General features: G+C 42.8%; 1 protein-coding gene across 4 annotated transcripts in view; it reads right to left on the bottom strand.

The window, feature by feature from the left end:
* LOC110492500 (ATP-binding cassette, sub-family C (CFTR/MRP), member 8) overlaps positions 1 to 17,538 on the bottom strand; it is a 117,887-nt gene that overhangs the window by 48,791 nt on the left and 51,558 nt on the right. For all 4 annotated transcript variants that reach the window (XM_090203429.1, XM_090203432.1, XM_090203433.1 and 1 more), the window contains 5 exons: positions 17,307 to 17,462; positions 11,190 to 11,324; positions 9,297 to 9,459; positions 5,663 to 5,703; positions 4,663 to 4,808 (listed from right to left, as the gene is read on the bottom strand). In XM_090203429.1, coding sequence (XP_090059555.1) covers positions 4,663 to 4,808; positions 5,663 to 5,703; positions 9,297 to 9,459; positions 11,190 to 11,324; positions 17,307 to 17,462 — 641 coding nt within the window. The remainder of the gene's footprint in view (positions 1 to 4,662; positions 4,809 to 5,662; positions 5,704 to 9,296; positions 9,460 to 11,189; positions 11,325 to 17,306; positions 17,463 to 17,538) is intronic.

Below are 17,538 nucleotides of genomic sequence, written 5' to 3'. Positions count from 1 at the left end.
CACAACACTCTGTAGCACCATGTGATCGAGGGCGGTGCTGTTGCCATACCAAGCAGTGATGCAGCCAGTCGATATGCTCTCAATGGTACAGCTGTGGAACCTTTCCAGGATTTGAGGACCCATGCCAAACTTTTTCAACCTCCTGAGGGGGAAGAGGCACTGTCGCGCCTTCAACATGACCGTGCGTGTGTGTTTGGACCACTAAGTCTTTAGTGATTTGGACACTGAGCAACATGAAACGGTCAACCAGCTCCACTGCCGCTCCATCGATGTGGATGGAGGCGTGCTCGACCCCCGTTTCTTGTACTCCATGATCAGCTCCTTGCTCTTACTGACGTTGAGGGAGAGGTTGTTGTTCCAGCACCACACTGCCAGGTCACTGACCTCCTCCCTGTACGCTGACACATCTTCGCCGGTGATCAGGCCTGCCACCGTCGTGTCGTCAGCGAACTTGATAATGGTGTTGGAGTCGTGCGTGGCCACACAGTCGTGGGTGAACATGGAGTACAATGGGGGACTAAGCACACACCCCTATGGGGCCCCCGTGTTAAGGGTCAGAGCGGTGGAGGTAATGTTGCCTACCATCACCACCTGGGGGCGGCCCATCAGGAAATCCAGGATCCAGTTGCAGAGGGAGGGGTTTAGACCCAGAGTCCTAAGCTTGGTGATGAGGGGATAATTGACTACGCTGAGCTGGAGTCAATGAACAGCATTCTCACATAGGTATTCCTCTCATCTAGGCCGGTGAGGGCAGTGTGGAGGGCAATTGAGATTGCGTAATCTATGGATCTGTTGGGGCGGCATGCATATTGGAGTGGGTCAAGGGTGGCTGGGATGGTAGAGTTAATGTGTGCCATAACCATAATGCGGCCTTGCAGGTGTTGACCTGATTAAAGACCCTTTTCACCTCGGCCTCAGAGAGCGAGATCACCCAGTCCTCTGGGTCGGTGACGGCCCTCACACCCGGCTCGATGTTGTTGTTGTCAAAAGATGCATAAAATGCATTGCGTTCATCTGCTAGTGAGGCACCGTTGGGCAGATCACGTTTTGGTCTTCCTTTGTAATCCATAATAGACTGTATTGTGTGTGACGATCTCTCTTGAACCAAAGCCAGTGCAGTAGAGTAGAGCAGGCAGCATATGCTCTAGCTCCACTGCAGAATGGCAGCAAGCAGATGGTACTATCGACGGCTAGGTCAATACCAGGCTGTTACAGGGATCATAAGGTCATTTTGACCATAAACGGAACACACTTAGGTTACCCCTGAGATACAGCATCACATCCAACCTGTTGTCACCATAGAGATGAATAACGATAGGATCTCTATGGCTGTGACTCAGTGCAAGTCATTGCGTGTCATTGAGTAAGGAACTAGCGGTTCCTTACTAGCGGTTAGCAATTTCTCCGTCACTGGTTCGACAGCATTAGGATACACGTACAGCCTCCATTTACCAGAGATCAGCTCGACCCCATTGATTTTCTCGAGACTTCCATTCATCCTCTCAGGATGCAAAGCAAACCCCCGACTCAATCCCCCCACTCTGTATGATGCCTCTCTATACACTATACATGATGTAGAGCCCTACTACTTCAACTAGGCCAAGATACCAAATCTAAAACACTTACATGTAGATGATGGTAAACACATGTGAAAGCAGTGGCTAGAATGACAAGATGGGTGATTGCTTCCCGGTGAACACAAGACGTTGAAAGAATATTTTCAACCAGAAATACACATTTTCAACCAGAAATACGCATTTTCAATGTCTTTTTGCTCATAGGGTTGCATCGTTCACATGGTAGATAAGAATTTGTTGTTAACTGACTTTCCTAGTTAAAGGTTCAAATAAAAAAATGAAACACGCCTACTCTCGGTACAGACCGGAATACAGCATGTACTGTATAGATTCAGAAAGTATTCAGACCCCCCATATTTTGTTACGTTATAGCCTTATTCTAAAATTGATTTAAAAACAAATCCTCAATCTACCCACAAAACCCAGTAACGACAAAGCTAAAAGTGTTTTTTTTAGAAATTATAGCAAATTTAGAAAAAATACAAAACAGAAATCCCTTATTTACATAAGTATCCAGACTCTTTGCTATGAGACTCGAAATTGAGCTCAGGTGCATCCTGTTTCCATTGATCATCCTTGAGATGTTTCTACAACATGATTGGAGTCCACCTGTGGTACATTCAATTGATTGGACATGACTTGGAAAGGGACACACCTATCTATATAAGGTCCCACAGTTGACAGTGCATGTCAGAGCAAAAACCAAACCATGAGGTCGAAGGAATTGCCCATAGAGCTCTGAGACAGGATTGTGTCGAGGCACAGATCTGGGGAAGGGTACCAAAACATTTCTGCAGCATTGAAGGTCCCCAAGAACATACTGGCCTCCATCATTATTAAATGGAAGAAATTTGGAACCACCAAGAGTCTTCCTAGAGCTGGCCACCAGGCCAAACTGAGAAATCGGGGGAGAAGGGCCTTGGTCAGGGAGGTGACCAAGAACCTGATGGTCACTCTGACTGAGCTCCAGAGTTCCTCTGTGGAGATGGGAGAACCTTCCAGAAGGACAACCATCTCTGCAGCACTCCACCAACCACGCCTTTATGGTAGAGTGGGCAGACGGAAGCCACTCCCCAGTAAAAGGCACATGACAGCCTGCTTGGAGTTTGCCAAAAGAAACAAGATTCTCTGGTCTGATGAAACCAAGATTGAATTATTTGGCCTGGATGCCAAGCGTCACGTCTGGAGGAAACCTGGCAGAATCCCTACGGTGAAGCATGGTGGTGGCAGCATCATGCTGTGGGGATGTTTTTCAGCGGCAGGGACTGGGAGAGTAGTCAGGCTCGAGGGAAAGATGAACGGAGCAACCAGACTCCAGACTATCTGAAATCTATCTGAAAACCTGCTCCAGAGCACTCAGGACCTCAGACTGGGGCAAAGGTTCACGTCCAACAGGACAACGACCCTAAGCACACAGACAAGACCACGCAGGAGTGGCTTCGGAACAAGTCTCCGAATGTCCTTCAGTGGCCTAGCCAGAGCCTAGACTTGACCCGATTGAACATCCCTGGAGAGCTCCCCATCCAACCTGACAGAGCTTGAGAGGATCTGCATAGAACAATGGGAGAACATCCCCAAATACAGGTGTGCCAAGCTTGTAGCGTCATACCAAAGAAGACTTGAGGCTGTAATCGCTGCCAAAGGTGATTCAACAAAGTACTGAGTAAAGGGCCCAAATACTTATGTAAATGTGATATTTCATTTTCTTTAAATATATATACACACACACACACACACACACACACAATGTATGCACTATTTTCTAAAAAATGATTATTGCTTTGTAAAGAAAAAAAACATTTTTTTGCTTTGTCCTTATGGAGTGGCGTGTAGATTGATGGGGGGGGACTATTTAACCCATTTTAGAAGAAGGCTGTAACGTAACATTCCGAATGCACTACATATGTTTATGATGTTCGAAGCAGTCGTTATGCTGTTATGTATGATAGGATGGGTAATGGTCTGTGAGGAATAGGGTAGAAGGGTGACGGGTAGCTTTATGACAACACAATTACAGCAGTTAATCAAATTGTCAATTTAGAAGAAGTCAATGTTAATGACAGAAACGGACAGGTGTTTCAGTGATTGACTTCAATTTAGCTTCACCTCAATTACACTTTATTTTGGTAAATCTGACATGAATTCAGCTTAACATCAACGTAAAACTGTCATTTATACAATAATTTTGGGTATTCTAAACAGTAAAATACTGTGAAATGTTTTACTGCAGAATACTGTAAATGATGGTGCATTGTGGGAAAATTGTGTGGGCATGGATATAATTGCTGTATTTTGAATGGTACACTGTAAATACCTTCCTTTAATAGTACATTACTGTAAAGAAAGCACTTTATTTTGAATGTATGGTAACATACTGTACTTTTTTTATAGTAACTTACAGGAAACTAGCTGCCAGTAAGTTACTGTAAAAACAAGTTACATTTCTTACAGTGTATTGTAATTCCATCCCACAGAATACAGTACCCTACTGTATTTTTGAAGCACCTATAACCTTTTGACCACTAGTGGGTGCATGGCATTGTTGTTTCTGTCTCATTAACATATTGTGAGGCATGCCTTGCAAGAGGCTATATTTGTTGCATCCGTTAGTGAGAGTGCTGTACCAATTTAGTAGTGCCCAATCAATTAAAAATGTATAGGGGACAAATTGGAGAAACAGCAAGTCTTAAACTTTCAATGGTTTTTTGGTCTGTTTTGCCTTGTAGTCACTGCCAGTTTGGAAACATTTGTTAAGGCTTCTAGAAGTGCAAAGTGATATAAAACACCAAATATTCATTGATTTGCTGTAATGTGTAAACACATTACCTAGTAACCATCCTGCTTGCACCTGTAATTACAGTACAATACAAACCCCTCCCCTCAATGAATGTCATTCATTATGTTTACAGTAGCATTACATTTTTTACAGTATAATACAGTAAATTATATGGTATTGTACTGTGTGTCATTACACAGTTCTTGCTTTGAGGCTGTACTTAAAATTACAGTAGGTGTACTGCAATGTGAAACACAGTAACTTACCTACCACTAGCCTGTAAGTGTGTGTCCATGATACACAGCTCACCTGACCAGGGCCTTGACTGTGGATCGCACCACGCTGGAGAGCAGGAAGAGAGGAGTGACCAGGATGTGAAACAGGGATAAGGATGCGAAGGCCACAGCAGGTGACAGGTCAGCCTCCTCAGAGATGTGCACATGGACCACAAACGTCTACAGGAAGATGGCGGGAGGATAGAAAAATATTAATATCACTCCAGTAACCAGCAAAGATACTGTGAGTGAGGTCTGAATCCTGACTCAAGATGCAAGTGAGCAACTCAAACTTTGACATAAATCTTGCATTAACGTCAATGGGCGCCGTGTGCTATAGTCTGACCTGTGCTCGCATCCAATACAGGATTTGGCCCTGAATGAATAAATATCCTTCAGAAAGACTGACTAATTTAAATACTTTTGCCATTCAGTTAGTTTGTGGTGAACTTGAGCATTTCCACTTTAGGGCTAAACAATGAGAGATAGATAAGCAAATTACAGTCTCCAAAACTCTCTCTCTCTCTACCTCTCTCTCTACCTCTCTCTCTACCTCTCTCTCTACCTCTCTCTCTACCTCTCTCTCTACCTCTCTCTCTACCTCTCTCTCTACCTCTCTCTCTACCTCTCTCTCTACCTCTCTCTCTACCTCTGCCATAAATATAACTGGGATTTACAGTGGCTATGTAAAAAAAAACTCCAGTGTCACTGTGAAATGTCACTGGTCATCCTCTAGAAAGCCATAACATGCCAGTCTGCCTGACTGTGTTCTGCGTGATACCACTCTAGTCTGGACTGGTCTGGCTTGTGCCCTTCACTCGGGAAAAGGGATTCTGTTCTCTGTAAAAGCCCATCCACTGAAAACAATACCCAGACCAGTGTACAGTATGCAGCTTATTTTTAAAGGTGAAATGGTGGTTAGAACATGCTGTTCTATGGTGAGGGAGGACAGATATTGGGGTAGTCTGTAGACAGTATTATGCATGCCACCTATCAGATATGAATAGGCATTTATGAGTGGAATTAATACTCACAGTCAGGACAGCAGCGATAGGGATGGCTGCATTCATGAATACTGAGAAAGAGGAGACACAGACAACATTAGATACATGACAATGTGGTTCAGATACTGTACAGACAGTTTGTTCCAGAGAGTGAGAATACTTAAGACGCAGTGTCTCTCAAGGACCCAGCACAAGGTGCACCAGTGTAATTATCATGCTGTTTAATCAGATTCTTGATATGCCACACCTGTCAGGTGGATGGATTATCTTGGCAAAGGAGAAATGCTCACTAACAGAAATGTAAAAAAATGTGAGCACAAAATTTGAGAGATAAGCTTTTTGTCTGTATGGACAATTTCTGGGATCTTTTATTTCGGCTCATGAAACATGGGACTCAGTATAAATTATTTATATTCAGTTTAAGATATTTTTCCGACTTGATTTACTAGCTTTTATTCAGTTTTAGTTTGGTAAAAACATTTCTATTTGGTTTTTACATTATTTAGTTTCAGTTTAGTGTTCGTGACAGAAAGTAGCCAATGCATGGGAGGCTAGGAGCCATGTATGTATTGTAAGTTCTTCCCTGTTAGCTAGTGATAGCTAGTAGTCTCCTGTTAACTAGTTATAGCTAGTAGTCTCCTGTTAACTAGTGATAGCTAGTAGTCTTGGAAATCCCAGACCTAGAGCGACAGCACTACATCTGGGGAGGATTTCAGATTCTTTTGGACATTTCTTCGAAAACAAATTGTTTCAGGGAGGATCCTCTTCAGACAGACAACTCTCCCAAAAAAAATCCAGCGTTCGGGTAGGGGGGGCCAAGCATGAAAAGTCTAACTCTTTCCATAGCCTGTAGGCAGACATCTCAGAACGTCGGGTTTCAAAACCAAAGTTTGCAGGCAGAACCTTTGCCGTGGTTTAAGTGAAGGTAGATGATGCAAACAAGCAAAATGCAGATTTTTGTCAAATTTTTCACAAAAATTTGCTGATGGGAGAAACATTTGTTGGCATGTGGCCTGATTGAACCATTTATGCAGGGATTGGTTAAAATTGTGAGCCCTCCTTTTGTATTGCGGTGGGGGTAAAGTAAAGGCTAAGTGACCTACTAGATATGGATGTGTAGAGGGAGGTAAGGTAACCTACTAGATATGGATGTGTAGAGGGATTTAAGGTAACCTACTAGATATGGACGTGTAGAGGGAGGTAAGGTAACCTACTAGATATGGACATGTAGAGGTCAGGTAAGGTAGCCTACTAGATATGGATGTGTAGAGGGAGGTAAGGTGACCTACTAGATATGGATGTGTACAGGGAGTTAAGGTAACCTACTAGATATGGACGTGTAGAGGGAGGTAAGGTAACCTACTAGATATGGACATGTAGAGGGAGGTAAGGTAACCTACTAGATATGGATGTGTAGAGGGAGGTAAGGTGACCTACTAGATATGGATGTGTAGAGGGAGGTAAGGTAACCTACTAGATATGGATGTGTAGAGGGAGGTAAGGTAACCTACTAGATATGGACATGTAGAGGGAGGTAAGGTGACCTACTAGATATGGACGTGTAGAGGGAGGTAAGGTGACCTACTAGATATGGATGTGTAGAGGGAGGTAAGGTAACCTACTAGATATGGATGTGTAGAGGGAGTTAAGGTAACCTACTAGATATGGATGTGTAGAGGGAGGTAAGGTGACCTACTAGATATGGATGTGTAGAGGGAGTTAAGGTAACCTACTAGATATGGACGTGTAGAGGGAGGTAAGGTAACCTACTAGATATGGACATGTAGAGGGAGGTAAGGTAACCTACTAGATATGGATGTGTAGAGGGAGGTAAAGTAACCTACTAGATATGGATGTGTAGAGGGAGGTAAAATATGGATGTGTAGAGAGAGGTAAGGTAACCTACTAGATATGGATGTGTAGAGGGAGGTAAGGTAACCTACTAGATATGGATGTGTAGAGGGAGGTAAGGTAACCTACTAGATATGGATGTGTAGAGGGAGGTAAGGTAACCTACTAGATATGGATGTGTAGAGGGAGGTAAGGTAACCTACTAGATATGGATGTGCAGAGGGAGGTAAGGTAACCTACTAGATATGGCTGTGTAGAGGGAGGTAAGGTAACCTACTAGATATGGATGTGTAGAGGGAGGTAAAATATGGATGTGTAGAGAGAGGTAAGGTAACCTACTAGATGTGGATGTGTAGAGGGAGGTAAGGTAACCTACTAGATATGGATGTGTAGAGGGAGGTCAAATATGGATGTGTAGAGAGAGGTAAGGTAACCTACTAGATGTGGATGTGTAGAGGGAGGTAAGGTAACCTACTATATATAGATGTGTAGAGGGAGGTAAGGTAACCTACTAGATATGGATGTGTAGAGGGAGGTAAGGTAACCTACTAGATATGGATGTGTAGAGGGAGGTAAGGTAACCTACTAGATGTGGATGTGTAGAGGGAGGTAAGGTAACCTACTAGATATGGATGTGTAGAGGGAGGTAAGGTAACCTACTAGATATGGATGTGTAGAGGGAGGTAAGGTAACCTACTAGATATGGATGTGTAGAGGGAGGTAAGGTAACCTACTAGATATGGCTGTGTAGAGGGAGGTAAGGTAACCTACTAGATATGGATGTGTAGAGGGAGGTAAAATATGGATGTGTAGAGAGAGGTAAGGTAACCTACTAGATGTGGATGTGTAGAGGGAGGTAAGGTAACCTACTAGATATGGATTTGTAGAGAGAGGTAAGGTAACCTACTAGATATGGATGTGTAGAGGGAGGTAAGGTAACCTACTAGATATGGATGTGTAGAGGGAGGTAAGGTAACCTACTAGATATGGCTGTGTAGAGGGAGGTAAGGTAACCTACTAGATATGGATGTGTAGAGGGAGGTAAAATATGGATGTGTAGAGAGAGGTAAGGTAACCTACTAGATGTGGATGTGTAGAGGGAGGTAAGGTAACCTACTAGATATGGATTTGTAGAGCGAGGTAAGGTAACCTACTAGATATGGATGTGTAGAGGGAGGTAAGGTAACCTACTAGATATAGATGTGTAGAGGGAGGTAAGGTAACCTACTAGATATAGATGTGTAGAGGGAGGTAAGGTAACCTACTAGATGTGGATGTGTAGAGGGAGGTAAGGTAACCTACTAGATATGGATGTGAAGAAGGAGGTAAGGTAACCTACTAGATATGGATGTGTAGAGGGAGGTAAAGTAACCTATAGATGTGTAGAGGGAGGTAAAGTAACCTACTAGATGTGGATGTGTAGAGGGAGGTAAGGTGACCTACTAGATATGGATGTGTAGAGAGAGGTAAGGTAACCTACTAGATGTGGATGTGTAGAGGGAGGTAAGGTAATCTACTAGATATGGATGTGTAGAGGGAGGTAAGGTAACCTACTAGATATGGATGTGTAGAGGGAGGTAAGGTAACCTACTAGATATGGATGTGTAGAGGGAGGTAAGGTAACCTACTAGATGTGGATGTGTAGAGGGAGGTAAGGTAACCTACTAGATATGGATGTGTAGAGGGAGGTAAGGTAACCTACTAGATATGGATGTGTAGAGGGAGGTAAGGAAACCCACTAGATATGGATGTGTAGAGGGAGGTAAGGTAACCTACTAGATATGGATGTGTAGAGGGAGGTAAGGTAACCTACTAGATATGGATGTGTACAGGGCGAAGGCCTGTAGGCTGGTGAGCTCCTTGCCCCTGGTCTCCTCCACACTGTGACAGAAGATGTGTTCCCAGGCGTACAGTTTCAGCAGCTTGATGCCTCGCAGCAGCTCATTAGTCTTCTTTAACCGCTCACTGGAGTACTCCTTTAGGATGATACACACATCTGAATGACTGGAGTATTTCTATACCAAAATACACGCAAACATCTGCATTGCTTGCTGTTTTTGTCTGGGTTTCTGTATAAGCACTTTGTGACATCTGCTAAATAAATGTGATTGATTGATTGATTGAATGAATGACTGGAGTACTCGTGTACAGTATCATAACACGGACAAACAGAGTAGTCCTATACCATAGTACACACAAGTATGTCAGAACAATATGATTGCCATGAAAGATGCAGTATTTCATCTCAGACAATAAAGCCAGTGAGATACGCACTGTATTATAGTAGCATGGTATTATAGAAATGAGCAGTGTATTTGGAGAGACAAAGCAGAAAGACATGTTACGTGATTAATGAAGAGATTATGGTTGAAAAAAACTTTTTTACCTTAACAATCCATTTGGTTATTATCAAGGTTATCCAAGGGTTCTGAGGGTGTGTGTGTGTGTGTGTGTTTGTGTGTGTGTGTACACTGTAAAAGGACCACACATCATTTAGAAGTATCATGACATATACTGTAATCTCTCCCACGAGGAAGATAAAATCAAAACATACCCAGACTGTTTGCCAAGATGTGAAAACGTGTTGAAACATCAACCTTATTACCATGTAATTACATGGTAATACCCACGTAACTACTATGTTGTTACTACAGTTATTACTGTGTAGTTACAAAGTAATAGGAGCAATTTAATGTAAATACTGCCCATCTCTGGCCATGACTGTAAATCGCTTTGGATAAAAGTGTCAGCTAAATGGCATTTATAGTGCATTCGGAAAGTATTCAGACCACTTGACTTTTTCCATATTTTGTTACTTTACAGCCTTATTCTATAATGGATTAAATTGGTCCCACCCCCTCCTCATCAATCTACACACATAATGACAAAGCTAATTTATAAAAATGTATAAAAATGTTTTATTTTTAAATATCACATTTACATAAGTAATCAGACCCTTTAATCAGTTCTTTGTTGAAGCACCTTTGACAGTGATTACAGCATCAAGTTTTCTTGGGTATGACGCTATAAGCTTGACACACCTGTATTTGGGGAGTTTCTTCCATTATTCTCAGCAGATCCTGTCAAGCTCTGTCAGGTTGGATGGGGATCAAGGCCCTTTCCCCCCGATTGCTCAGTTTGGCCGGCGGCCAGCTCTAGGAAGAGTCTTGGTGGTTCCAGACTTCTTCCATTTAAGAATGATGGAGGCCACTGTGTTCTTGGGGACCTTCAATGCTGCAGACATTTTTTGGTAGCCTTCCCCAGATCTGTGCCTTGACACAATCCTGTCTCAGAGCTCTATGGGCAATTCCTTCGACCTCATGGCTTGGTCTTTGCTCTGACATGCACTGTCAACTGTGGGACCTTATATAGACAGGTGTGTGCCTTTCCAAATCATCTCCAATCAATTGGATTTACCACAGGTGGACTCCAATCTAGAAACATTTCAAGGATGATGAATGGAAACAGGATGCACCTGGGCTCAATTTCGGGTCTCATAGCAAAGGATCTGAATACTTATGTACCATAAGGTATTTCTGTTTTTATACATTTGAAAAAAAGGTTTCGCTTCATCATTTTGGGATATTGTGTGTAGATTGCTGAGGATTTTTAATTAATCCATTTTCGAACAAGGCTGTAATATAACAAAGTTTGGGGAAAAAGTCAAGGGGTCTGAATACTTTCCTGAAGGCACTGTATCACTCACCAGGGTGCTCTTCTGTGCTTGGGACAGCTTGGTGGCCACAAAGTACTGGACAGGGGCCAGTACAGCAATGACTGTGGCCCCAATCAAAGCACTGATCCCCAGGAGGTAGTAGAGCAGAATAACCCCCACAATGATCTGGAGAATACAATGCAGAATGTTGTTTGGGCCATGTTCAACCTTGGGAAATGTTGAGATAAGGGAAAATATTAGATTGCACATCTGATTGGACATGCAAGTTAGTGGAACGTGAGTGAATCACAGCTTCTCTCTCTCTCTCTGACCTTCACATAGTCGCACACACGCAAGTGCACACACAAACTCAATATGCCATTAACTTCATTGGGATAAGGGGGCAGCATTTTCACTTTTGGATAAAAAGCGTGCCCAGAGTAATCTGCCTCCTACTCAGCCCCAGATGCTAATATATGCATATTATTAGTAGTATTTGATAGAAAACACTCTGAAGTTTCTAAAACTGTTTGAATGATGTCTGTGAGTATAACAGAACTCATATAGCAGACAAAAACCTGAGGTTTGTAGTTTTTCAACTCAGCCCCTATTGAAGATACAGTGATATTGGTTATGTTGCACTTCCTAAGGCTTCCACTAGATGTCAACCGTCTTTAGAACATTGTTTGATGCTTCTACTATGAAGGGGGGCTGAATGAGAGCGGAATGAGTCAGAGGTCTGCCAGCAGCCACGAGCTCAGTCACACGCATTCACATGAGAGGTAGCTCCCATTCCATTGCTTTTCTACAGACAATGGAATTCTCAGGTTGGAACATTATTGAACATTTATGATAAAAACATCCTAAAAATTGATTCTATACCTCATTTGATACGTTTCTACGACCAGTAATATACATTTTGGGAATTTTCGTCCGACCTTTCCGCTGGAAGTTGCACGTGCGTTTCGTTTTCTTTACCAAACACCCTAACAAAAGGAGGTGGTTTATGGACATAAATTATGAACTTTATCGAACAAATCAAACATTTATTGTGGAACTGGGATTCCTGGGAGTGAATTCTGATGAAGATCATCAAAGGTAAGTGAATATTTATAATGCTATTTCTGACTAATGTTGACTGCGCAACATGGCGGATATTTCTTTTGGCTGGTTTGGGCTCTGAGCGCCCACTCCTCTTCAATGGCTGTGTGAACTTGCTGCATATTGATGGAAAATGGAACACTGTCGTACACGTCGATCCAGAGCATCCCAAACATGCTCTTAGTGCATTCAAATTGCCATTGATAAAATGCCATTGATAAAATGCAATTGTGTTCATTGTCATTAAATTATGCCTGCCCATTCCATTACCCCACCACCACCCCTACACTCTCCATTTGGCAAATCTGACCATAATTCATAATCCTCCTGATTCTTGCTTACAAGCAAAAACTAAAGCAGGAAGTACCAGTGACTCACTCAATATGGAAGTGATTATATTGTGGTCAGATACTACAGTATGCTACAGGACTGTTTTGCTAGCACAGACTGGAATATGTTCCATGATTCATCCAAAGGCATTGAGGACTATACCAACTCAGTCACCGGCTTCATCAACAAGTGCATCGGCGACGTCGTCCCCACAGTGACAGTACGTACATATCTCAACCAGAAGCCATGGATTACAGGCAACATCCGCACCGAGCTAAAGGTCAGAGCTGCCGTTTTCAAGGAGTAGGACACTAATCCGCACGCTTATAAGAAATCCCGCTATGCCCTCAAACAAACCGTCAAGACAGGACTAAGATTGAATCCTAGTTCACCAGCTCGGATGTGGCAGGGCTTGCACATTTTTACGGACTACAAAGGGAAACCCAGCCACGATCTGCCCAGTGACGCGAGCCTACCAGACGAGCTAAATGCCTTTCATGCTGGCTTCGAGGCAAACAACACTTAAGCATGCATGAGAACACCAGCTGTTTCAGACGACTGTGTGATCATGCTCGCCGTAGCCGATGTGAGAAAGAACTTTAAACAGGTCAACATTCACAAGGCCGCTGGGCCAGATGGATTACCAGGGCGTGTACTCAGAGCATGTGTGGACCAACTGGCAAGTGTCTTCACTGATATTTTCAACCTCTCCCTGACCGAGTCTGTAATACCAACATGTTTCAAGCAGACGACCATAGTCCCTGTGCCAAAGAATGCAAAGGTATCCTGCCTAAATGACTACTGCCCCGTAGCACTCATGTCGGTAGCCATGAAGCGCTTTGAAAGGCGGGTCATGGGTCACATCAACACCATCATCCCGGGAACCCTAGACCCACTACAATTCGCATACCGGCCCAACAGATTCACAGATGATGCAATCTCAATCACACTCCACACTGCCCTTTCCCACCTGGACAAAAGGAACACCTACAGTGGGGAGAACAAGTATTTGACACATTGCCGATTTTGCAGGTTTTTCGACTTACAAAGCATGTAGAGGTCTGTCATTTTTATCATAGGTACACTTCAACTGTGAGAGACAGAATCTAAAACAACAATCCAGAAAATCACATTGTATGATTTTTAAGTAATTAATTTGCATTTTATTGCATGACATAAGTATTTGATACATCAGAAAAGCAGAACTTAATATTTGGTACAGAAACCTTTGTTTGCAATTACAGAGATCATACATTTCCTGTAGTTCTTGACCATGTTTGCACACACTGCAGCAGGGATTTTGGCCCACTCCTCTATACAGACCTTCTCCAGATCCTTCAGGTTTCGGGGCTGTCGCTGGGCAATACAGACTTTCAGCTCCCTCCAAAGATTTTCTATTGGGTTCAGGTCTGGAGACTGGCTAGGCCACTCCAGGACCTTGAGATGCTTCTTACGGAGCCACTCCTTAGTTGCCCTGGCTGTGTGTTTTCGGGTCGTTGTCATGCTGGAAGACCCAGCCACGACCCATCTTCAATGCTCTTACTGAGGGAAGGAGGTTGTTGGCCAAGATCTCGCGATACATGGCTCCATCCATCCTCCCCTCAATACAGTGCAGTCGCCCTGTCCCCTTTGCAGAAAAGCATCCCCAAGAATGATGTTTCCACCTCCATGCTTCACGGTTGGGATGGTGTTCTTGGGGTTGTACTCATCCTTCTTCCTCAAAACACGGCGAGTGGAGTTTAGACCAAAAAGCTATATTTTGGTCTCATCAGACCACATGGCCTTCTCCCATTCCTCCTCTGGATCATCCAGATGGTCATTGGCAAACTTCAGACGGGCCTGGACATGCGCTGGCTTGAGCAGGGGGACCTTTCGTGCGCTGCAGGATTTTAATCCATGACGGCGTAGTGTGTTACTAATGGTTTTCATTGAGACTGTGGTCCCAGCTCTCTTCAGGTCATTGACCAGGTCCTGCCGTGTAGTTCTGGGCTGATCCCTCACCTTCCTCACGATCATTGCTGCCCCACGAGGTGAGATCTTGCATCTGAGAGGTGAGATCTTGTTTCTGTGAACAGGTGTTTTTTATACAGGTAACAAACTGAGATTAGGAGCACTCCCTTTATGAGTGTCGAAAGAGAAAGAGAAATCTTTCAGATTGAGAGGGGTCAAATACTTATTTCCCTCATTAAAATTTTTGACATGCGTTTAAATGCGTTTGACATGCATTAAAATTTTTGACATGCGTTTTTCTGGATTTTTTTGTTGTTATTCTGTCTCGCACTGTTAAAATAAACCTACCATTAAAATTATAATCTGATCATTTCTTTGTCAGTGGGCAAACGTACAAAATCAGCAGGGGATCAAATACTTTTTTTCCCTCACTGTACATTGGCTCAGTACCTCGTTATTTTTATGTAATTTTATTGTGTTACTTTTCATTTTATTTTTTACTTTAGTTTATTTAGTAAATATTTTCTGAACTCTATTTCTTGAACTGCATTGTGGGTTAATGGCTTGTAAGTATGCATTTCACTGTAAGATATACATCTGTGAAATTTGATTTGTTCACAAAGTTGACATCAGCAAACTGCTCACCCATACCATCTGCCTGGTACAGTTGAAACCGGGATTCATCCGTGAAGAGCCATCGAAGGTGAGAATTTTCCAACTGAAGTCGGTTACGACACCAAACAACGCAGATGAGCTTCCCTTAGACGGTTTCTGACAGTTTGTGCAGAAATTATTTGATTGTGCAAACCCACCGTTTCATCAGTTGTCCGGGTGGCTGGTCTAAGATGATCCTGCAGGTGAAGAAGCCGGATGTGGAGGTCCTGGGCTTGTGTGGTTACACGTGACCTGTGGTTGTGAGGTCGGTCAGATGTACTGCCAAATTCTCTAAAACGATGTTGGAGGGGGCTTATGGTAGAGAAATGAACATTCAATTCTCTGGCAACAGCTCTGGTGGACAGTCCTGCAGTCAGCATGCCAATTGCACAGTCCCTCAAAACTTGAGACATCTGTAGCATTGCGTTGTGTGACATAACTGCACATTTTAGAGTGGCCTTTAGTTGTACCCAGCACAAGGTGCACCTGTGTAATGATCATGCTGTTTAATCAGCTTCTTGATATGCCACACCTGTCAGATGGATGGATGTATTATCTTGGCAAAAGAGAAATGCTCACTAACAGGGATGTAAACAAATTTGTGCACAAAATTTGAGCGAAATAAGCTTTTTGTGCATATAGAACATTTCTGGGATCTTTTATTTCAGCTCATGAAACATGGGACCAACACTTTACATGTTACGTTTATATTTTTGTGTGTTTTCCCCAAACACCTTCCTTCCATTTCCATGTATAGATTTAGAGATGGGCTATGAGAGATCATCACTCCTTAATATTAATTATACATGCCATGGAGCATAAACCTGAAGGTCACACTGTTCTAATATACAGTATGCCATACATTTATTTCAAATCCATAGGGCTTCTCCTGCTGTGCTTCTTCTTTTCTGCCCATCTGTCTTTTCTACCCTTGTGACTCATATCCTGCCTTTGATTTTGTAGATTATACTAGAATACACTGTAATGGAAAACGGTCATTTATACTGTAATTTTGGATATTATCAACAGTAAAATACTGTGAAACAGTTTACTGCAGCATACTGTAAATTATGGTACATTGTGGGAAGATTTGTGGACGGGGAAATAATTGATATAGTACGAATGATTCTGCAAGTCCATCCGACAGAATACAGTACCGTACTGTATTTTTAGAGTTCCAAAAACCTTTTGACCACACTGTAAAAATAATCCTGGCAAGATTCTGCTGTCAATTATGTTCTATAGGCCCACAGAATGCCTTCTCTGTAGCATATTTTGGCCCACTTTTGATCTCTTCATGTTGGACATCTTCTCATGCTGTTTTCTATCTAAAAACGATTATCTATACCTTGCTCTTGTTATAGCTTTTAGAAACATACAGTATATTATCAGTAAACTTTACAGTAATGTACTGTTAAACAAAAGTTTATTTGGAATTTACGGAAACATACTTTACCTTGATTTACAGTAACTTACTTACGGTACTTACGGTAAGTTACGGTAAGTTACTGTAAAAACAACAGATTTGATATTGAGGGTGCATGGTATTGTTGTTGCTGATGTAATGGTTTTCCTCCTCTTTGTCTGAAGAGGAGAGGCGAGAAGGAACGGAGGACCAATATGCGGCGTGGCAAGTGTCCATGGTTGTTTATTTAAACACATAAATTGAACACTCCATACAAAAACAATAAACGTAACGTGAATAACCAAAACCTAAAACAGTACCGTGTGGTGTAAAACACAGACACGGAAACAATCACCCACAAAACAACAGTGAAAACCCAGGCTACCTAAGTATGATTCTCAATCAGAGACAACTAACAACACCTGCCTCTGATTGAGAACCATACTAGGCCGAACACAGAAAAACAACCTAGACACACAAAACATAGAATGCCCACCCAACTCACATCCTGACCAACTAAAACAAACAATTAACACAATAACTAGGGTCAGAAGGTGACATTACCCCCCTCCCAAGGTGGGGACTCCGGCCGCAAAACCTGAACCTATAGGGGAGGGTCTGGGTGGGCATACTGGAGACAAGAACCAAACAGAATATACCCAGATAGAATATAATGAAATACAGCTGAATAGAACCTAACCAAGTACAGGAGAACAGAATAGTGTTACCTGGACTGGCATGGCCCACAGGTTGGGACAGAGGAAGAAGAACCACATGAGCTGGTTGGTATCTATGGCTACCAGGTTGCAGATCTGTCCCACTGTCAGTTCTCCCATGGACATGTTGGAGGTGCACAGCCGCATGATCTTGTTGTAGATCTTAGTCTGGAAGGAGAAGTCAGTCAGACACATCATAGGGAAACAGATCTAGTATAGTTACCAGAGGACCTCGCCTTACTAT

This window comes from Oncorhynchus mykiss, chromosome 2 (genome assembly GCF_057628025.1).
Source record: "Oncorhynchus mykiss isolate SJ-2025 chromosome 2, ASM5762802v1, whole genome shotgun sequence".
NCBI classification, from domain to species: Eukaryota; Metazoa; Chordata; class Actinopteri; order Salmoniformes; family Salmonidae; genus Oncorhynchus; species Oncorhynchus mykiss.
Note: the sequence above shows the minus strand (reverse complement) of the source record. Positions and strands in the feature narration are given on the sequence as shown.